Here is a 23,878-nt window from a genome sequence, read left to right as displayed (position 1 = left end):
TATGGAGAAGTTTATATAATCATTTGTCATTTTAAAAGTAGAACTGATTTTATAGTGTTATATTCATATATATGACAATGTGGTCTCTCTTTTTTTTTTTCTAGTTACTGGACCATTATCAGAATTACAAATAGCCTATGTATGCAGAGAAACCTTACAGGTACTATATTTGTTTATATAGACAGAAAGGCAATTCTAATTTCATAGTTAAAAGATATAAAATGGTGATCTGTCCAAAAGAGAAAGGGTCAACTAAGTGATTTTTCTATTACCTTCTCATAGTTATGTGAAGCTAGTTAGTTTTTGTTTGTGTTATGAACAAGTCACAAGAATTCCTATAAACTGTTGTGGGCGTTTGCAAGTGGTCATATGTGGTACTCCTCTTACATGCTGATACAGTGATTTGTGTGTCACAGTCTGCTCTGTAGCCCCTGGTCCTCCATTGCTACAGATTAAGGAAAGCCTTAGGTATAAATTGGCTTCCATGAATGAATTGTCAGACCTCTCTGTAGTAACAAGTTGTCTAAGCTTTCCTTTCACGTTCTGTGGCAATAAGAGAATCCTTGTCCAAAGGATATGAGATCTTTTACCATTTCTCTCAAAGCAAAATAATTTTTACACAGCAATAGACAAAATATTATCTGGAGTCTCTAGTTCTATATGACATTAATACTCGTGATTTGATAGCAGAGCCCTTTTTTTTTATAAGTTTGGTTAACATTGTATTAAATAGATGTCTTTGCTTCTTTATTTTCAGGATCTGTGAAAGCTTTTAGTGTAATAAAGTAAGTCTTCAGGTAGAGGTATAGGGTATGTGGCATTTAGCCCAATTTTTAGATTTTTTTTTCAGTTCCCTGAAAGACTACTTATTAAGAAACTTAGCAATTAACAATTTTGTCATATACTTTAAGGTACTTAAGTGAGGAAAAGGGATTAAGTAGTAATTATGAGATTTTTGGTTTGGGAAAGGTTGGTAATTTACAACTGATCATTTTTAATTGATGCTTCAAGCCATACAATTTTTAGATTGTATATTTTGCTTAGTAGTGAAATTAATATGATATCTAATTATAATACACCAATTAAAAGGACAAAAATAAAATTGATATTTTATATGTGGTTCTCATATTTTAGAAACTGAGAAATTAACTAGATCTAAGAGAAAGTTCTAATCTGTTTATAGAGTTAGTTTTCACACATTTTAAAAGATATATCATGCGAGGCATGGTGACATTACTTGTAATCCCAGTACTTGGGAGGCTGAGACAGGAGGATTGCAGGTTCAAGACCAGCCTCAGCAATCTTGTGAGACCCTGTTTCAAAATAAAAGATAAAATCAATCTGAAGGTATAGCTTAGAGGTATAACACCTCTGAGGTCAATCCCCAGGAAAACATGCATGTGTGTGCACATGCATGCAGACACACACACACACACACACACACACACACACACACACACAGAGAGAACATCATGCAAAATCTTAATGTGAGATAAATGAAAGTAAATCCCCCATGTTTATGTGTGTGTGTGGCTATGTATTATGTATATAGTCATACCTCAGTACCTTAGTTCCAAGACCCATGAGGATACCAAAATTTGCAGATGCTCAAGTCCTTTACAAAAAAATGCTATAGCATTTGCATATAACCTATGTACATCCTCCTGTATATTTCAGATCATCTGTAGATTACTTATAATACTACCTTGGGCAATGCAAATGCTATATAAATTGTTATCTTGTATTGTTTAGGGGTGTTAAGAAAAAAGTTTGTACGTGTTCAGTGTAGACACAGTTGTTCCCCCAGATATTTTCAATCCATGGTTCATTAAAGCCATGGATGTAAAAACCACAGATATGGAGGGCTAATTATATATGTTCTTTTCCTATAGTATTTACTTACTATGAAAATCTTTTGTGTCTACATGAAGTACAAACCTCATACATACATTCATAGCAAAGAATTTTTTTTGTGTATGTGTGGTACTGAGGATTGAGCCCAGGGGCATTCTATCTCCAAGATACACTCTTACCCCCTTTTTAACTTTTTTTGTTTGGAAACAGGGTCTAACTAGGTTGCTGAAACCCTCACTGTGTTATTGAGGCTTCAAACCTGTGATCCTCCTGTGTCAGCCCCCCAAAGACTGGGATTAAAGGCATGTGCCACCATGCCTAGCAGCAAAGAATTATTGAGAAACAGGTTTTCTTTATAGTTTAATTTCCAAAGTTCACTTTTTCTTTAAGAATGGAAATTAAAGAAACCAGGTGTGATGATGCATGCCTATAATCCCAGTACTTGGGAGACTGAGACAGGAGAATCATAGATTGGAGGTCGGCCTCAGCAATTTAATGATACTCTAGCAACTTAACGAGTCTCTTTCTTTTTTTATTTTTATTTTAATTTTTGTGGTATTGGGAGTTGAATTCAGGGGCATTCTACCTCCAAGCTACACACTCCCACCCTATTTTTTATTATTTAATTTTGAGACAGGGTCTCACTGAGTTGTGGAGGACCTTACTGGCCATGAACCTGTGATCCTCCTGTTTCAGCCTCCCAAATACTGGGATTACAAGCATGAGCCACCACGCCTGGCTCAAAACCCTCTTATAAAATAGAGTTGGAGAGGGGTGTTGCTCAGAGGTAGAACATCTCTGAGTTCAATCCCTAGTAAAACACACACACACGAATAGAAGTGGAAGAATAACAATAGCATCTTAGATTTGCATTCTGTTCTTCGCATATGATCTTAGCTTCTTATATGGTTTTAGTTTCTCAAGTATAAAATGAGGCTTTGTAATCAGTGACCTTCAAATATAAATTAGTTCTAACTTTAAAATTCTGTCATGCTAGCATACTTCCACTTCTGGTCAAAATGGAATAATAGCATTTACCTTGCTACACAAAAAAATCAAAGAAACTAAGCAAAATATATGAAACAGTGGTTTTCAAGAATTAGTTATAATGGGGCTGGGAGTGTAGCTCAGTGGTTGAGTACTTGCATAGTATGTGTAAGACCTTGTGTTTGATCCCTAACATTGCAAAAAGAAAGAAAGAAAAACAGACATCATGTTGTGAAGGGCAGCAATGTCTGAGGATAAGAAACACACAAAGAAAGCTTTATTACCCCAAGTGTGGCTTTGGGGAAATTTCCATGCTGTGGTTTAAGGAGGAAGAACCTAAGTTGGGTCCAGGGACACCAATGCAGCTATCGGATTCAAGATCGAGTTTTGGAGAGCATTAGAGTATTTGTAAAAGCCAAAATATATGCAGTACAATTCACAGTGTCGGGCATTCAATCAGAGATTATTGGGCATGCAAAGAAGCAAAGTAAGGAGAAAATCAATACGAGCTACCCACAACTAACAAAGATACTAGACCTAGCAGGATATGACCATAGGCCACTTCACATTAGGTAGAGGTGTAAAAGATAAGAAGGGCCTGAAAACAAACCTGTAGAGATGAAAACTACAATGTTATGAACTGAACAAAGTGTAAAATTAATGGGAGTTCAGATATGGCATATTACACTGTGTGTGTGTGTGTGTGTGTGTGTGTGTGTGTGTGTGTGTGTGTGTGAAATTGAGAGCATAAAAATAGAAAATATGTCCAAAATGGAATACAGAGAGAACAAAAGTGAATTTTTAAAAATATTAAAAGCTAGGGATAGTGTCACACACCTGTAGTTCCAGCTATTCAGAAGGGTGAGGCTGGAGAATTACTTGAGTCCAAGAGTTCAGGGCCAGCCTGGGCAACATGAGTCCCTATCTCAAAAAAAAAAAAAAAAAAAAAAAAAGCTGTAGAGCAATCTCTGGTGGTCTTATATGTATCTAATTTATTTTTCTTAGAAGAGAGAAAAGGGAAGACAAAACAATATTTGAAAAACAATTGCTAAAATATTTCCAAATGTAATAAAAACTATTAACCCACAGATCCAGAGCATTCAACAACTCTTAAATACAGGAAGCATCACACTACACACATACACACACACACACACACACACACACACCACCACCACCAACCACCATCATCAAATTGTTCATTTGATAATGAGAAAAACTTAGAAACAGAACAAAATTATACATTATATACAAAATGACAGAAATAAGATCTGTGGCATATTATTAGAAATAGTACAAGATGAAGACAGTAGAAAAATATAAGCTTTTTCTTTAATTTTTTTGGGGAGGTACCGTGGATAGAACCCAGAAGCATTCTACCTCAGAGCTACACCCCATCCTTGTTTGTTCTTTATTTTGAAACAGTGTCTCTTTAAGTTGCAGAGGGCCTCACAAGTTATTGAGGCGGCAGCAAACCTGCAATCCTCCTGTCTCAGCCTCCCAGGCACTTATAAAAGCTAAAATACCTAATCTACAGCAGACCCATCCTACAGGAAATACTCAGCAAAATATTTCAGGCAGGATTAAAATGACATTAGATGAAAATATAGAATTGACTCAAAGAAACAAATAACATTTTTACCCATAGTAACTATATGACTTGATACATATATATGTATGTAAATGCATAGGTTTTTAAAAATTAGTTGGATCTTTAAAAGTTGTTAAAGCAACTCATGTTGAGTTTATAATATATGTATAAACAAAATTCATGGCAATAACAGCATATAGAACAGGAGAGGGGATGTAGAAGTATATTCTTATGGGATTCTTACAGATAAGTGTAATGGTGTACAGTATCACTCAGAGGTAATTACATGCTAAACCATACAACAAATATTAACATTTTAAAAAAATAACAAGCTTAAGCTGAGCATGGTGACATATGCTTGTAATCCCAGTACTTAGAAGGCTGAGACAGGAGGATCTCAGGTTCAAACCCAGCCTCAGCTACTTTGAGAGGCCTTCTGCAACTTAAGTGAGACCCTTTTTCTAAATAAGAAATAAAATCAAGTTTGATTTTATTGGAGGAAGGATGTCTCTGGGTTCAATCCCCAATACCAAAATAAATAAATAAATAAATAAAAAGTATAGCAAAGATAATTCAACAATTTATTTAAAGAATTATACATCATAAAAGAGGAAGTTTACCCTAAAGTGCAGTGCTTATTTAAATAACAGATCATTTCTAGTAACTGACAACAAACTAAAAAAAAAATCTAAAGACAGAATATTTAGCAAAATTCAGCATTCATTTCTTATAAAAATTCTGAGCACACTGGGATTAGAAAGGGACTGAGTGGTTAAATTGGACATGGTGGCTCTTGTCTATAATCCCAGTACTTGGGAGGCTGTGACTAGAGAATCGTGGGTTTGAGGCCAGCTTTAGCAACCTAGCCAGAATCTGTTTCAAAATAAAGGGGGCTAGGGGTGTAGCTTGGAGATAAATGACCCTGGGTTCAACCCCCAATACCAAAATCAAAACTAAAAAAGAAATGGAGCATGGCTAATCTCATGAAGAGCATCAATGAATTATTAGCAACTAAATGATACTTAAAGGACTGGCTAAATGATTTTCTTCCAAGATCCAGCAAGGCAAGGAAGTCTGGCTCTTACCACTTTCTGTCTAATTTTTCTTTCTTTTGGTGCTAGGGATTGTACCCTAGGGAAGGCACCTTACCTCTAAGATATACCCCCAGGCCCCTTTTTTTGTGGTATTGAGGATTGAACCCAGGGACATTCTACCTCTGAGCTACACCCCCAACACTGTTTATTCTTTATTTTTTAAACAGGATCTTATTAAGTTGTAGAAGGCCTCACTAAGCTGTGGCTGGCCACAAACCTGGGATCCTCCTGTTTTTGCCTCCCAAGTACTGGGATTTCAAGTGTGCACCATCGGACCTGGCCTCTGGCCCTATTTTTAAAATTTAATTTTTTTGAGACCGAGTCTTGCTAAGTTGCTGAGTTTCTCATTAAGTTGCTGAGGCTGTCCTTAAGTCTGTAATCCTCCTGTGTCAGCCTCCCAGTACTAGGATTACAGGTATACATCACCATGCCCATCTTCCTTTTCAGTATTTTATTGGAGATTTTGGCTGGTCTAAAAAGAGAGAGCAGTGGATAAAAATAATATGAAAGGAAGAAGTAAAGCTGCCTTTATTCACAAATGACATAATCACCTATATTTTTAAAAATAGAATAGAATTTGTGAAGTAGCAGCTAGAACTAATAAGTAAGGCTAGAAAAGCTACAAGATTCAAAATACATATATAAAAATAAATTCTATATACTAGCAAAGACATTAGAAATTAAAATTTAAAAAATACTACTTATAATAACATAAAGAGTATGACATACTTAGGGATAAAAACACAGGAGGTACATTAATACCTGCATACTGAAACCACAGAATTGCTGAAAGATCCTGAAACCTAAATAAATAGGAAAGAAGATGGCTCAGTAGACTCAGCACTGTTATGATGTTTATTCTCCCTAAATTGACCTGTAGATTCAGAGTCATTCCAGTCAAAATCCAAGCAGACTCTTTTTATTTTTATTTAAAGAAATCGACAAGCTGATTTCTAAAATTCCTATGGAAGTGCAGAGCACCTAACATACTCAAAGAGCTTTGAAATCTGTGTATAGTGACACAGCAGACCAATGTTTACTGAAAAGGAGAGGAATTATAAAATGCACAAGAGAAGGAAACTTCTGGGGATGATAAATGCGTGCATTCATTACCTTGATTGTAGTGATAATGTTTTAGTAAACATTTTCCATTTTCACCAATGAATCAGAAATCTTTAAGATACAGTAAATACTGACGAGTAAAAAAAAACTCATCCAAGCTTTACCGTCCCCTCAGAGGCACTCTAGTTTTTCTTACTCACTGAGAATTTAAGTAGAAAATTTGTGGTGCAGATTTGCTAATTCATACTTTTTTTTTTTTAACTTTAGGGTCTTGCTTATTTGCATACTAAAGGCAAAATGCATAGAGATATCAAAGTAAGTTTATTTAATCTATTTAAATTGCTAATTCTGTTGGAAGAAATTTTATGATGATACCTAATAGAGCTTATATTTTTGTTTTAGGGTGCAAATATTTTATTGACAGACCATGGTGATGTAAAATTAGGTATGTTATTTCAAGTTCCTAAAATTTTTTACTTTTTTTTTTTTTTTTGCGGCACTGGGGATGGAACCCAGGGGCATTCTACCTCCAAGCTACACTCTTGGCCCTATTTTTTTTCTTTCTTTATTTTGAAATGAGGTCTTACCAAGTTGCAGAAGACCTCACTAAGTAGCTGAGGCTATCTGTGAACTGCAGTCCTCCTGTCTCAGCCTCCCAAATTCTGAGATTACAAGCATGCGCCACCATGCCCGGCTTCTTAAATTTTTTCAAAAAAACTTTTAATAAAGTTTTTTTAAAAAGAATTAACATTATTTAATATTAATATTCATGTTTGATCAATAATTTTACTCCAGAGACTCATTTTTTATGAGACTCACTGTAAGGAAATTAATTATAAAGTATTAATCATATTACATATAGAGAGAAATATAAACCTAAATCTAGCAATAGAAAAACTGTTAATTATAGTTTACTTGTGATTTATTTAATCACTTATGAAGAATATGTGAGAGTAAAATTTAAAATATTAAATGACAAAAATTATATGTGCATTTAGTCTCTATAATCATTTTTATTTACTGACTAATAAAAGTTGAACTCTACCCAGTCTTGGTGGCACATGCTTGTCATCCCAGTACTTGGGAGGCTGAGACAGGAGGATCACAGGTTGGAGGCCAGCCTCAGGAACTTGTGAGGCCCTTTGCAACTTAGTGAGACCCTGTTTCAAAAATATAGAATAAAAAATAGGACGGGGGGTGTAGCTTGGAGGTAGATTGTCTCTTGATTTAATCCCGAGTACCACGAGAAAAAACAAAAGTGTTGAACTATGTTATTTAATTTTTATAACTTTTGATTTAATGATAAAAGAGGTTTTTTGTGTGTGTGGGGGGGGGTCTGGGGATGGAACCTAGGGGCAGTCTACCTTGGAGCTACACCCCCTGCCCTGATAAAAGAGTTTATGCATTTAAAAAAGTAAATTTTTTGCCAGGTGTGGTGGCGCACGCTTGTAATCCCTGTGGTTGGGAGGCGGAGATAGGAGGATCACGCAGGTTCAAAGCCAGCCACTCTGGCTTAAGAGACCCTGTTTCCAAGTAAAAAAGTATAAAAATAGGTCTGGGAGTGTAACCCAGAGGTAGAAGGGTTTCCAGGAACCTCAGTACCACACACAAAAAAGTAAATTTTTAAAAATAGCACCAGCTGGGTGTGGTGGTGCACACTTATAATCCCTACATTTAGGAGGCTGAGGTAGGAGAATCGCAGTTTGTGGACAGCCTCAGCTACTACTTAGTGAGGCCCCTTGCAACTCAGTGAGACCCTGTTTCAAAATAAAGAATAAAAATATAGGACTTGGGATGTAGCTTGGAGGTAGAATGCCCCTGGGTTTCATCTCCCATACCACTAGATAGATAGATAGATAGATAGATAGATAGATAGATAGATAGGTAGATAGCACCAAAATACTAACTTTGTAGTGTTAGGGTAAAAGGAATTTAGGAGTGTGTTTTCCTCAGATTTTTTTTTTTTTTGCTTTTTTTTCCCAAATTAACCTCAGTATGCCTATAATAAAAATATTTTTATTAAGTTGTGTGTGGTGGCACACACTTGTAATCCCCATGCTTGAGAGGCTGAGACAGGAGGATCACACAGATTCAAAGCCAGCCTCAGCTACTTAGTGAGGCTCTCAGCAACTTAGTGAGACCCTGTTTCCAAATAAAGTATAAAATGGGTCTGGGAGTATAGCCTGCAGGTAGAAAACACCTGGGTTCCACCCCCAGTACCACAAAAAAATGTATATTTTTATTAACTTTTCATTATAGCAAAATTCCAGTAAATTTTTATAGTAAAATTCCAGTAAATTATTTTCTTTTAATGAGTATGATATGAACCTAGCATGAAGAGACTTAGGTATTCAACTCACACATATTTCCTGACATTAATGCCTGAGTTGTAAATAATGCTATGCCTAACAGTGAAACTTCAGAAATGTTGGTTGCATTGAATAACAAACTTTCTGTGCTATTTTTCCTCACCAGCTGATTTTGGTGTTGCTGCAAAAATAACAGCTACCATAGCAAAGCGAAAATCTTTCATTGGCACCCCTTATTGGTAAGACGTTACTTTGGTTGGTACGTTTTTTCATGGCTCGTGATTATCCTCAATCCTTATAATACAAGTGATTATTGAAAGCCAGGACACTTTTATGCTTCTTGATACTCTCCTCATTCTGATTGTGTTAGGGAACTTTGACACCTGCCATAGTCTCACTTTCCTCAAGTTAAAGTGCTAATAATTTTTGCTATCTCCAAAATCTCTTGTATTTAGAGAATCTGAAGGTATAAAATGTTCAAAAGAAAGACATATGCCAGGTGTGGTGGCACACACTTATAATCCCAGCATTTGGGAGGCAGAGACTGGAGGATCGCAGTTCGTGGACGTCCTCAGCTCCTTAGCGAGGCCCTTCGTGACTCACTGAGACCCTGTTTCAAAAAATAAAGACTTAAAAAAAAATTTGAGCTGGGGATGTAGCTCAGAGGTACATTGCCCCTGGGTTCCATCCCTAGTGCCACACACACACAAAAAAAGACATATTATTTTTTGCAATTTTCTTAGCTTTTCTTCTGGTGTTTCTTCTATTTCAGCCTCTCAGTTATTTTATTTTGAAACAGGGTTTCACTAAGTTGTAGAAAGCCTTGCTGAATTGCTGATGATGACCAAGAAACTGCCATCCCAAATACTAGGATTACAAATGTGCACCACCACACCCTGCTAATTTTTATATTCTTAATCTCAGTACTTCCTTCCACTTGTAGTAACTTATTAAAGATGCATGCAGATTTGCATATGAGGAATTTTACCTCAATATTTTAATAATGAAAATTTGAGATAAAATAATGTATAGCTGAAACAAGTTAAGGAAATTATGTATATTCAATTCAAAGGAATAATAAGCTGGTAGTAAAACTATGTTGTAAGACATAAGTGGTCAGTGTACAGGCTCATGACACACTGCTAATCAAAATACCAAGAATAAGCATATGAGCTGGGTGTGATGGTGCACACCAATAATTTCATTACTTAGGAGGCAGAGACAGGAGGATCACAGGTTCAAGGCCAGCCTCAGCAACTTAGCAAGACCCTCCACAACCTAGCAAGACATTGTTTCAAAATAACTACAGTAAAAAGTAGCATATGCAATAGAATACCATTTTATAAAAGATGTATTTAAGTAAAAAGTATGAACATGTTAAATAGTGACTCCCTTTGGTTGAGATCATGCTTCTTTCCTCATATTTTTCATATATTCCAAATTCTCTAGTCAGCACATTTTTTATTCGTGTGTGCGTGTGTGTGTGTGTGTGTGTGTGTGTGTGTGTGTGTGTGTGAGAGAGAGAGAGAGAGAGAGAGAGAGAGAGTGTGTGTGTGTGTGTGTGTGTGTGTGTGTGTGTGTGTGTGTGTCTGGGGATGGAACCCAGAGGCATTTGGCCTCTGAGCTACACCCCCTGCCCAATATGTTATTTTTTATTTTGAAACTGGGTTTCACTGAGTTGCAGAGGGCATCACTAAGTAGGTGAGGTTGTCCGCTAACAGCGATCCTCCAGTCTTAGCCTCCTGAATGCTGGGATTATAAGCGTGCGCCATCACAACCGGCTCCATTATTTATTCTTTATTTTGAAACAGGGTCTCACTGAGTTGCAAGGTACCTCACTAAGTAGCTGAGGCTGTCCTTGAACTACAATCCTCCTGTCTCAGCTTCTCAAATGCTGGGATTACAAGTGTGCACGACCACGTCCGGCTTAGCACATAGCACTTTTAATAACAAAGACCCCCAAAATATCACTTAAATAAAGTTAAATGAAAACATAGGTAAGTTAGCTATCTATAGAATTTTCTTCAATGTCCTGCCATTTCCCTACTAAGTCTCATTCTGTGGATGTCCTGCATTGTAAACACTCTTCTCCAGTTAAAATTACCTATTTTTTGTGCTCTAATTATACTATGGGAGATACTACTCCCTTGGCTATATTTATTAACTATCTAGAAAACAGTTTTCCTGGGCTTATATTCAGTCCAGTCCCTTCCAAAGAGAGGCACACACTGCATTTCATCACCTGTAGCAGACTGATGGGTCACTGAGCCAGGAGTGCAACAGTGTTGGCTGGCTTGGTGTTTCAGTTAGCCACCACTCACTGTCTTCAGTGGGCAGAAGAAATGAAATTGATATGCTTTTTCTGGGCTCCAGCTCAATCTCTTTCTTCTGTGAAACTTGTTTTTAATCATTGGATTCAATGGCAGTTGTTTTCTGCTCTTACTCCCAGACCCATGATTATGTCTGTAACACTTGAATATAGTGTATACATTTACATGTTAGCCTTTTTAATATATATCTTTTATATCCTCAGCCACACATAAGTTGAGAGACAGTATGTTAATATAACTTTTGTAACCTAAGTGCTTATAAAAGCAAGTGATATTCTATATAAATATAACTAATTTTAAAGTAGTAAATGTTAAATCTGGGCATGGTGGCATAGACTTGTAATCCCAGTACTTGAGGCTGAGACAGGAGGATCACAGGTTCATGACCAGCCGCAGCTACTTTATGAGGCCCTCTGCAACTTAGTGAGACCCTGTTTCAAAATAAATAATTAAAAATAGGGCTGAGGATGTAGCTTGGAGGAAGAATGCCCCTGGGTTCAATACCTAGTACCACAAAAATTATATATAAAGTAGTAAGTGTTAAAAAAAAAAAAAAGAAAAGAAACAGGGCAGGGTAGTACACACTTATAATCCCAATACTTGAGAGGCTAAGACAGGAGGATTGCAGGTTCACAGCCAGACTCAGCTATTTAGTGAGGCCCTCCACAACTTAGTGAGACCCTATTTCAAAATAAAGAGTTAAAAATAGGGCTGGGGGTATAGCTTGGAGGTAGAATGCCCCTGAGTTCAGTCCCCAATACTGAAAAAAAATTTTTTTTTCTCCTGAAAAGTATCAGCTATACCTTATAACTTGAGATGCAATTGCACACCACTGACTTCAGTCTCACTAACAGCTGGCCTTCAGCATTTGCATATTCATTATTAGATAATAACTTCAGTATCCTCAAGCACTTCACACTCAAATTGTATCTTAAGTCAACCCCTTTCATCCTGTTTGTCCTCCTTAACTCCCTGCTGATTCATTCTTTAAGTTTTGCCTCCTTTGAGATTTTTCTTTGATCTCCACAGGGTTTTAGGTGTTCTTTTGCATTTCCTATATTACATAGCAAGATTTACCTAATAAAAACTGAAGACAAGATTCTTCTTAGAGTACCCAAATTGCGGGCAGGGGTGGAGGCAAGAAGGTGAGAGAGAGATTGAAATGCCTTTTCCTGGTAGGGTTTCTTCTTTCCTAGTAAGCACTCAGCCTCTTCCCTCCAAGTTCAGTGGTTATAATAAGAAGTAGCAGATTTTATATCATTTCTTTTTTCTTTCTTTTTTTTTTTTTTTTTGGTGGTATTGGGGTTCCTGGAAGCCCTTCTACCTCCGGACTACACTCCCAGACCTATTTTTATATTTTTATTTGGAAACAGGGTCTCTTAAGCTGGCACAGCTGCTTCCCAAGTGCGGGGATTACAAGTGTGCGCCACCACGCCCGGCTTATATCATTTCTTAAAGTAAGAATCTTATAAAGCCGGGCGTGGTGGCGCACACTTATAATCCCAGCATTTGGGAAACTGAGACTGGAGGATCGCAGTTTGAGGACAGCTTCAGCTACTTAGGCCCTTTGCAACATAGTGAGACCCTGTTTCAAATTAAAGAATTGGACAGGGGGTGTAGCTCGGAGGTCGAATGCTCCTGGGTTCCCTCCTCAGACTCCCCCCACCCACACACACACAAAAAGTAGCCGGGTGTGCTGGCACACCCTTGCTTGCGGGGAGTGCTTGGCACTCCCCGCGTTTGGGAGGTGGAGACAGGAGAATTGCGCAGGTTCGAAGCCAGCCGCTCTGGTTTAAGAGACCCTGTTTCCAAAAATAAAATAAGTCTGCCTGGGAGTGTAGCTCGGAGGTAGAAGGGCATCCAGGAACCCCAGTACTACACACACAAAAATAATTAAACAAATAAATAGATAAATAAATAAATAAAAATCTTATATTCATTATTTCTTCTAGGATGGCCCCAGAAGTTGCAGCTGTGGAGAAGAATGGTGGCTACAACCAGCTCTGTGATATCTGGGCAGTAGGAATAACAGCAATTGAACTTGGAGAACTTCAGCCACCAATGTTTGATCTTCATCCAATGAGGTATTTTCATAATTTATAGTTATGCAGCTGTTAAAAAAGTCTTTGGGGAAAGTGAAATGCTGGTAACTCTGGGATTACAAGCTCATTTTTCAAGTATGTCAAAATAGTAAGTATTGTAAGAGACTCAAAACCTGCTCAGTTGTAGTAACAACTCAAGTAACGTAGCATTGTCTATATTGCTTAAAGCTTTTCCGTAAGCCGGGCGTGGTGGCGCGCGCTTGTAATCCCCGCGCTTGGGAGGCTGAGACAGGAGGATCGCACAGCTTCGAAGCCAGCCTTGGATACTTAGTGAGGCTCTCAGCAACTTAGTGAGACCCTGTTTCCAAATAAAATATAAAATAGGTCTGGGAGTATAGCCCGGAAGTAGAAAGCCTCTGGGTTCCACCTCCAGTACCACCAAAAAAAAAAAGCTTTTCCATAAAACAAGTTTCCCTCAACCAGCCTACAATATACCAGTTATTTTTAAACAAGTCTTTTTGGGTCTTATTATTTTATCAATTTATCTTCTTTCTTTTTTTGTTCTATATGAAATTATTAGTATGTTAGAATCCACATAAAATGTTTTGTTTTTTACTTTCTCATTTGATTTTTCTTTCTTTATACTTTCTCTAGAGATGATGAATTACTACCTATGCTTAGTATATTTAGCTTTTGATACATTGTCTTTTTTTTCCCCCTTTGGCAATACTGGAGATGGAACCCAGGGACATTCTACCTCTGAACTACACCCCAGGCCTATTTTTTATTCATTATTTTGAAGCAGGGTCTCTCTGAGTTGCAAAGGACTACTACTACTCACTAAGTAGCTGAGGCTGTCTGCCAACCACAATCCTCCTGTCTCAGCCTCCCAAATTCTGGGATTACAAGCATGCGCCACCATTCCTGGCTAGGATACATTGTCTTTCAGAAATAATTATTTGAGGTTTTTGGGCATTTTACCTCTGAGCTTCACCCCCAGCCCTATTTTATTTTTATGTTGAAACAGGTTCTCACTAAGTTGCTGTGGTTGGCCTTAAACGTGTGATCTTCCAGTCTCAGCCTCACAACTACTGGAATTACAAGTGTGTACCACCATGCCCAATGTTTTTATATTTTTTTTCTTTTTCTTTTTTTTTTTGCAGGTCTGGGGATGGGACTCGGACATTCAACCTCCAAGCTAAATCCCCTGCCCTATTTTTTTTATTCTTTATTTTGAAACAGGGTCTCACTAAGTAGCTGAGGCTCTCTGCAAACCACGTTCCTCCTGTCTCAGCCTCCTGAATGCTGTGATTACAAGCATGTGCCACCACACCAGACTATACACACATACATACTATATATACACACATATATACATATATGTGTGTGTGTGTGTGTGTGTGTGTGTGTGTGTATATATATATTGTATTTATATAATGTGGGGGGGTACTGCGGGTGGAACCCAGGGGCTTTTCTACCTCCAGGCTATACTCTCAGACCTGTTTTTGTACTTTATTTGGAAATAGGGTCTTACTAAGTTGCTGAGAGCCTCACTAAGTAGCTGAGGCTGACTTTGAACCTGTGTGATCCTCCTGTCTTAGCCTCCCAAGTGCTGGGATTGCAAGCGTGAGCCACCACGCCTGGATTTTATATATATAATTTTTTAAGGAAAAGTATCTTGGATAAAATTTAAACTTTAAATGATATAAAATTTAAAAGTATATTATTAGAATGGGAAAAATATTTTCCTAAGATCTGATCAACTATTGCTTAATAAATGCTACATAAGAAACTCATTCAAAGACTATAGGCAAAAAATAGATTATAAACCAGGTGTGGTGGCTCATACTTGTAATCCCAGAACTTGAGAAGTTGAGACAGGAAGATCACAAGTTTTCAGCCAGCCTCAGCTACTCAGAGAGTCTCTATTACAACTTAGTGAGACCCTGTCTTAAAGAATGAAAATTAGGGCTGGGTGTACCTCGGAGGTAGAATGCCCCTGGCTTCAACCCCTAGTTACATACCCCCCCCAAAAAAAAAAAATTCATGAGCACATACCAGATACTGAGGAAACATACAAACAAACAAAAAAGATATCTACTGTTAGCTAGATGCCAACAGATATAGTCCTTTAGGAAAATAATTTTTTTCAAGGGCATTACAAATGTTTCAGTGATTCTATTACTTAGAAAACTATACTTAGGAAATAATTTTAGAAAACACTAAGGATTACACATTTAAAGAAAAAAGGGAAAAGATATAAATCTCTAAAAGTTAGTGAGTTGTTAAATTATTTAGTAGTTTAGGGCAGCTATTACATATGTATAAACCAAGAGAACTTGGAAAATTGATTAGTAGTGAAAAAAGCAGAAGATATTTTATAGGAAATACTGAAAATAGAGCATCTGAGAAATTCCTCCTTAAATCAAAAGAATGGGCCAAAAGTGAATTCATAGACAGAATGCTCTTGAACATTGACATATGTATAATGAGATAATGTGAGACATTATTGTCCAAGTAAAAAAAGTAGATAGGAAATAGATATCATTTGTCTCTATACCCAAAATAACTAACAAAGCCAATCTTTGGTTAAACATATAACCTGATTTTAGAGTAATATATCATCTCTCTGTGTTACAGAATAGTATACAATTTTATGTAGACATGTGCTTAAGATGTACTACTAGTTATTATAGTTAACGGTATAGTAATGATATTTCTCTAACATATGGTAACTTTGCTTTGTGAACAAGGGCTGGTTTGAAATTCATAGATCATCTCTAATAACTAGGAGAAATTTTCCATAGGCTATCTAAAATATAAAACAATTTCTGCTTTCTTCTTTGCCAACCTGTGCATTAATCTTGTATAAATTCTTTACAGAATATTCAGTCTGATTGTTAGATATAGTAATAAAAACACTTGGTATCATCCTTTAACTGAAATTTTTATTTCAGGGCTCTCTTCTTAATGTCCAAAAGTAATTTTCAGCCTCCAAAACTAAAGGACAAAACAAAATGGTGAGAAATCATAGATGAACAAATAAGGCGACCTAACTGAGGGGGATGGGAGCGGGGAGAGGGAAACTCCAGGAGGTACATGATGTACATTCACAAACACATCAGTGTCAATCACTAAGCCAAACATGAGGAGGGGGGAGGGAGTGGGGTAGGAATTGGGGAAGGGCTGAATGAGTGATGTGTGCATGTATGCCTCTACCATCTTTACTCTATTAAGATGTATGACTACAATGCACCAATAAAAAAGATAAGTTTTTATAAAATTTTACAGTGAGAAGGGATACAGGTACAGTTCCCTTATTTTTTTGGAAGATGAATCCAAAGCCCAGAAGCCCAGTGGCATTAAGGAATTTACCCAGTTAAATGGTTAATTGCAGAGTTGTGGCAAAATATAGGTTTAGTTTCTAGTCATTGTTCTTTTATAATCAGTTTTCCTTGTAAAACTCAGTTTCTTAGTGCATATAGAACTAAGAGGCCTAAGGAAAAAATATTTTAAACTTTCTAACTGCTCTAAGTTAATTTTATTTAATAATAGTGAAATACTTTTATGTATGTCTCTTTATATTTGAAGGTCATCAACATTCCATAATTTTGTCAAAATAGCACTAACTAAAAACCCCAAAAAAAGACCAACTGCTGAAAGACTTCTGACTGTAAGTTATTGGAATTATAGAGGGATTTTCTGTAGCTTTGCAATAATTAAACTTATTGCTAAAATAAAAGTATTTAGATTTTAATATAAAATTGTTAGAAGCCTCTTATAATAGGGGTCAGCAAGCTTTCTGTTAGGGGCAGATAGTAAATATTTCAGACGAAGCCGGGTGTGGTGGCGCGTGCTTGTAATCCCAGCATTGGGGAGGCTGAGACTGGAGGATCGCAGTTCACAGACAGCCTCAGCTACTTAGTGAGGCCCTCCGCAACTTAGTGAGACCCTGTTTCAAAATAAAGAATAAAAAATAGGGCAGGGGGTATAGCTCGGAGGTTGAATAAGCCTGGGTTCCATCCCCTGACCCGCAAAAAATAAATAATAAATAAATATTTCAGACCATACAATCTTTGTCACACTATTTAATTTTTTTTTGTGTGTGTGTGGGTCTGGGATGGAACCCAGAGGCATTTGACCTCCAAGCTACAACCCCTGCCCAAGTTTTTATTCTTTATTTTGAAACTGGGTCTCACTGAGTTGCGAAGGGCCTCACTAAGTAGCTGAGGCTGTTAGCGAACCGCGATCCTCTGGTCTCAGCCTCCCAAATGCTGGGATTACAAGTGTGCGCCACCACGCTCGGCACACTACTTAATTCTTATTGCAGCACAAAAATATCCATAGACGGTATAAATGCATGGGAATAGTTTTAGTGCTCAGTTAAACTATACAGAAAGAAACAGTGTACCAGATTTTACCCTTGGGCTGTAGTTTGCTCACCCCTGCCCTAGAGAACTCTTAAAAATGTTGCTGTCATCTAAAATTAATTGATTTTCTTAACCTCTTATGTGAAGTTATTTATAGGTTCTTTTTGCATATGTATGTGTAGAATACTTTTGCCTGCCAAAAATGTCAGTGATTGGGCAACATAAGAAAATTATAATTCAACAAATTAAGTGTATTCAAATGTAGAATGTACATGCTTTTTTCTGTGGACCACACCTGGCACTCATTTGGATATGAGTATAAGGATATGAAAAATGAAGATCATTAGTATAATAGATCATACAGAAAATTATTCATGTTCTAAACTTATCCCACAGAAGTTTTTTTAGTTATATAATTATGGATTCAGTGACTAATGTTTTTGCTAATTCTCTATTTGTATTAATAGATTGTTACACTTGTTTCCCCTAGTTATTGAATGAAAACTACAAATAACATTTTCTGTATTCATGACATTTTGTTTTCTTTTGTTTCTACTTAGCATACTTTTGTTGGACAGCCAGGTCTTTCCAGGGCCCTAGCAGTTGAGCTGTTAGACAGAGTGAACAATCCAGACAACCACACACATTACATTGAAGGAGACGATGATGACTTTGAGGTGAGGAAGTGTTGGAAGCCTACTACAGAAAAATGTTAATATTATGACTTCAGATGCTTGCGTGTGTGTGTGTGTGTGTGTGTGTGTGTGTGTGTGTGTGTGTGTGTGTGTGTGTGTGTGTGTGTTAGTACTGATGGTTTGAGCCCAGGGGTGTTCTACTCTGAGCTACATCCCAGCTCTGTTTTATTTTTAATTCTCACTAAGTTAACAAGGCTGTCCTCTAATTTACAGTCTTTCTGTCTCAGCCTCCCAAGTTACTGGGATTACAGGCATGAGTCGCCATCCCCTGCTCTGATTCCTTCTTTGAATTTAGTTAGTAAGGCTTAGCAGCAAAGATTAATTGGCTGTGTAAACCACATTTATCCAGTTCATACTTTCTGTTTACTGTGGTGTTTTTTTTTTTTTTTTTTTTTTTTGTTGTTTGGTGGTACTGGGGGTGGAACCCAGAGGCTTTCTACCTGCGGCTATACTCCCAGACCTTTTTTATATTTTATTTGGAAACAGGGTCTCACTAAGTTGCTGAAAGCCTCACTCAGTACCTGAGGCTGGCTTCGAACCTGTGCGATCCTCCTGTCTCAGCCTCCCAAGTGCGGGGATTACAAGCATGCGCCACCACGCCCAGCTTACTGTGGTTTTAATACACATAGCATAACCTGCTCATGCTTTCCTAATTCTAACTAGAATTAGTTCTTTTTTTCAGTACATAACAATATACATGCATTGAAATATAATACTGTACCCTATGTATATGTACAATTATTAGTATTAACCATAAAAATTATTTTGTTTAAAGATCTGAAAATGTTTACTCTCCTTCAGAATTACATACTATATACCTGTATAAATTATCATACTGGATATTATCAATTTGTACAATTAAAATAATGAAAAGTGAAGTTGAAAAAAACCTCTAAGGCATTACTTTTTCCTGCCTATTCTTTATGTACACCACAGTAGGGTTAGTTTTTAGCACCATCACTTTTTCTTTTCCTAGTATGATTTGCCTCAAGTTTTTAAGAAGAGAGTGAATCTGAGGTTAAAAATCAGAACTGCCTTCCCACTCACACACCCAGTGGCATTCTACCTCCAAGCTTCCCTCTTGTTTTGAAACAGGATCCTGATAATTTAGAGGCATTTTCCCTTCTCACCAGATCTCAGCTTCTGAAGTTAGAGCTACATCTTTCTACAGGCCATCTTTTACAATTGTTTCTTTCCTAGGAAATAAAGATTTTAAGAAGCTGGGTGTGGTGGTGCATGCTTGTAATCCCTGCGCTTGGGAGTCCGAGACAGGAGGATCACGCAGGTTCGAAGCCAGCTACGCTGGCTTAAGAGACCCTGTTTCCAAATAAAAATATAAAAAATAGGTGTCTGGGAGTGTAGCCCGGTGGTAAAAGGGTTTCCAGGAACCCCAATACCACAAAAAAAAAAAAAGAAAAGAAAAGAAAAAAAGATTTTTAAGAACATTACTTTGAAATGGATGTGATAGCACATGCCCATGGTCTCAGTACTTGGGAGGTGAGACAGGGGGATTGCAGGTTCAAGACCAGTCTCAGCAACTTAGTGAGGCCCTCCGCAACTTAGTGAGACCCTGTTTCAAAATTAAAAATAAAATAGGGTTGGGGTTGTAGCTAAGAGTTAGAATCCCCCTGGGTTCAATCCCAGTTTGGCACATTCTTGTAATCTCCTTACTTAGGAGGCTGAGACAGAAGTGATCACATAGGTTTGAAGCCAGCCTCAGCTACTTAGTGAGGCTCTCAGCAACTTAGTGAGACCCTATTTCCTAATAAAATATAAAATAGGTCTGGGAGTGTAGCCCAGAGGTAGAGGTTCCATCCCCAGTACCAAAGGGGGGGGGGGGAGAAATAGGGTTAGTGGTGCTGTTTAGAGGCAAAGCATCCCTGGATTGAATTAAAAAAAAAATTACTCTGAATAAGAGAAAAAGTTCAGCCACAGCACATGGGCATATTATTTTTCATAAGAGACTTCTTAGAAATCTAATTGGTGCTGGGCATGGTGACAAATGCCTATAATCCCAGTACTTGGGAAGCTGATACAGGAAGATCACAGGTTTGATGTCAGCCTCAGCAACTTAGCACGAACTTGTTTAAAAAAAAAAAAAAAAGGAAGGGGGAGGCCTGAGGTATAGTTTGTAGGTAGAATGCCACTAAGTTTTAAAGCCCAGTACCATGTAGAAAAAAAGAAAAAGAAAAATTTAGTTGATTATTTTTGAAATCTCTCTGTTTGTGCATATCATTAACAGAATACAAATAATTTTAAAGAATTAAAACTCCCATTGGGCCAGGCGTGGTGGCGCATGCTTGTAATCCCCATGCTTGGGAGGCTGAGACAGGAGGATTGCGCAAGTTCGAAGCCAGCCATGCTGGCTTAAGAGACCCTGTTTCCAAATAAAAAGTATAAAATAGGTCTGGGCGTGTAGCCCGGAGGTAAAAGGGCTTCCAGGAACCCCAGTACCACCAAAAACAAACAACAAACAAACAAACAAACAAACAAAACTCCCATTAGAAATTTTTATTTTATTCTCTCCAGTACTTCTTTAAAGTGTCATTTCATATATGATAACATGTAGGAATATCTATAACATAATCTCTTTTTGTTTCTGCGTTTCTCAGAATCAATCTATTCATTTCTCCTTATGCCTTTATTTCCCTTTACATCTCTACCTTCAGTTTTGGCAGAAATATACAACTAAAACTTGAATTCTAAGTGATTTGTTTATGAAAGGGAATTTTCTGTTTTATGTTTTTAAGTTCTAAATTATACTTAATATATATCTTACCAACTACTGACACTTATTTGGTACTTATTGTATGCCATATATACACCAAATAATTTCCATGCTAATTCATCTATTTTTTTTTGGTGCACTGTAGTAACCAAACATAGATTTTTAAAATCATTTTATCATTGAGCTATCATTTGCAGACTTGACGTTAATGTGATTTTAATCCCTTAAAGTTTTGATATTATTAAATTTTATAGCATAAATGTAGAATTAGATATTATTTGATTCCCTAGTTAACCTCTCACTAATAAAGTAAATGTATAAATATCTCTTTCGCTCTTGATACCACTTAGCTAGACTTCCCCAGTCCTCCTTACTTTCTGAAATCTCTTTTTTTGTTTAAGGATATCACCATTCTTTTCAATTCTTGAAATGCAAAGCCTTCTACTAGTAGTTGGGAACACAATGGTGTATGAGACTATTGTTCTTCAAGCCTTCATAGAGTTTATGTTATAGCCTCAAAGAAAGTTCAGAAATAGAAACAAATAATGTACAGGTGTAATGCCTTTTATGTAATAGAAAATATAGGGTGCTATGGAGGCATATTAAGGGACAGGAAAGAACTGTAGAAATGAAATTATTTTTGCTTAAAATCTGAAGTATAAATTGGAATTAGAGAAAAAGAGTAAAAATATATGTTCTAAGCAGAGGAAATAATGGCATGTTTGAAAACCTAGTGATAAGAGAGATGGTGATATACTTGAGGAACTAAAGAAAAGTCAGCCTGAGTAGTGCAGGAAACAAAGAAAATGGTGGAACATGAAGTTATAAAACTAGACACTGGATATCTCAAACCATGTCAAAATTTTTGGCTTTAGCCTAAGAGCAATAGGAAGGAAGCCACTGAAGGGTAGAGCATGGCATAAACAGATGTATGTTTTAAAAGTCTCTGTGAATTCAGAATGGTGAGTCCATTACTGAAAACCTGTTAAGAGACTATGAAGTTATCCAGGATAGAGAGAATGGTAACTAGAGTGGTAAGAGCAATGGTGAAGAGAAGTGAGTTAATATTCATGAGTCATCTGAGTGTATTGTGACTGGATGAAGACCTGAGATTGAGGGATGGGAAAAGAATCACAGGTAGATTTTGACTCAAGCAGCTGGATGGATATAAGTATTTACTGAGGTAGGAACACCAGAGTAAAATTGGACTTGGGATGAAAGAAGAGCTTAGTTTTATTTTATTTATTTATTTATTTATTTATTTATTTATTTATTTATTTGGTGGTACTGGGGTTGGAAACCAGAGGCTTTCTACTTCCAGGCTATACTCCCAGACCTATTTTATATTTTATTTGAAAACAGGGTCTCACTAAGTTGCTGAGAGCCTCACTAAGTAGCTGAGACTGGCTTTGAATCTGTGCGATCCTCCTGTCTCAGCCTCCCAAGTGCGGGGATTACAAGCATGTCACCATGCCTGGCTGAGCTTAGTTTTATTTTGAACAAGATATTGCACAAGACTTTCAAATGGAGACTTTGTAAGAAGTTAGATACATGGTTGTAGCCTGGGGAGAAAATTTGGACTACAGATACAGATAGGAGAGCATCAAATGTAGTATAGTTGGTGCTTGAAGAAGTAAATGTATCACCCAAATGAAGCACATTAGATGACAAAAGAAAGCTTAGGACAGAATTGTGAGATTTCTCTCAAAGTTTAAGGATCAAGTAGGCAAGGGAGGTTAATAAGGAACAATGAAAGAAAGAGAGTTAAGTTAAAGTCGTTTTTGGATTTAGATGGTAGTGTTTGATGATTTTTTTCATATATATATAAAATGCACCAGATATAAACACAAAGATAATTAGTTGAGTTCATGCAGGGTTGACATTGTCCTGTGCCACTGTAGTAAAACTAAAGGACAGTGGGGCAGAGGGAATGTAGGATACTGGCAAGGGATTGCTTGAAATTATGAACTATCCGATATGAACTGGGTAGGGAGAAAAGTGAAGGTAAGAGGATGCTAATGGAGATTGAGAGAGTAGTGGATCAGTGACCTTGATGTACCAGTGGGAATATTAAGCAAGTGTGACAGGAATGAGAGAGTAAGCTCAAAGAGTCTCATCACAGGGTCCAGGGTGGCTCAGCAGGGAGTGTGCAGTGAAGTATATAAGAACTATGAGCCCACCTCAGCTTTCAGTTTCTTGGTATGATTTGGGTCTTAAAGGAGAGAGTGAGACACACAGAAAAATACAAGCCATTTTTCGAACCACTGGTGAATAAGAATCAGCCATCAGAAATTTGGCAGGTAGAGTTTGAGCCAAAGGCATAGCTGCAAGAGGAGTTATAAAGGTGAATAGTGAGCTTTCCAGTGAGCATGTACCACTCTTTGTTTCCAGTATTTATCCTCTCCATACTTTCTTACACACTTAACCAGATTACCTTTAAAGCTGATTTTTGTGATGCCATTCTCTTGCTATAAAATCTAAAAAAAAAAAAAAAACCATCTTCCTAGGAATATTGAGAGCCCTCACCTGGCATTCAGAGCCTTTCATGGTCTGGTTCATCCTCAGTCTTTCCAGCTTTGTTGTCTCTTCACCTAATCATCCCTGCAGCCAAATGATAACCAGCGCCTATTTCCTGCAGACATTCCACATTTGCCCTTCTTTGTTAATATTTATCTGTGGTCCAGTGCTTCTCCTACACTACTCCATATCCAGTGCTTACTTAAACTACAAGGGCCTGCATGAGATTAAAGCTCTTTCATGCACAACTTCTCTACTCCTTTGGGTTGGTGTACAAGTCATTTCTCCCTCCTCTGAGC

General features: G+C 37.2%; 1 protein-coding gene across 1 annotated transcript in view; it reads left to right on the top strand.

The window, feature by feature from the left end:
• The window catches only part of MAP4K5 (mitogen-activated protein kinase kinase kinase kinase 5), a gene marked incomplete at both ends in the record, with an annotated part of 107,851 nt that overhangs the window by 40,729 nt on the left and 43,244 nt on the right, over positions 1–23,878 (top strand). Inside the window, 8 exons of the mRNA XM_080708081.1 lie at positions 105–160; positions 6,856–6,903; positions 6,991–7,033; positions 9,064–9,136; positions 13,180–13,311; positions 16,227–16,289; positions 16,861–16,942; positions 18,200–18,316. Coding sequence (XP_080564207.1) covers positions 105–160; positions 6,856–6,903; positions 6,991–7,033; positions 9,064–9,136; positions 13,180–13,311; positions 16,227–16,289; positions 16,861–16,942; positions 18,200–18,316 — 614 coding nt within the window. The remainder of the gene's footprint in view (positions 1–104; positions 161–6,855; positions 6,904–6,990; positions 7,034–9,063; positions 9,137–13,179; positions 13,312–16,226; positions 16,290–16,860; positions 16,943–18,199; positions 18,317–23,878) is intronic.

This window comes from Muscardinus avellanarius, assembly GCF_963383645.1.
Source record: "Muscardinus avellanarius genome assembly, chromosome: 12".
Taxonomy (NCBI): Eukaryota; Metazoa; Chordata; class Mammalia; order Rodentia; family Gliridae; genus Muscardinus; species Muscardinus avellanarius.
Note: the sequence above shows the minus strand (reverse complement) of the source record. Positions and strands in the feature narration are given on the sequence as shown.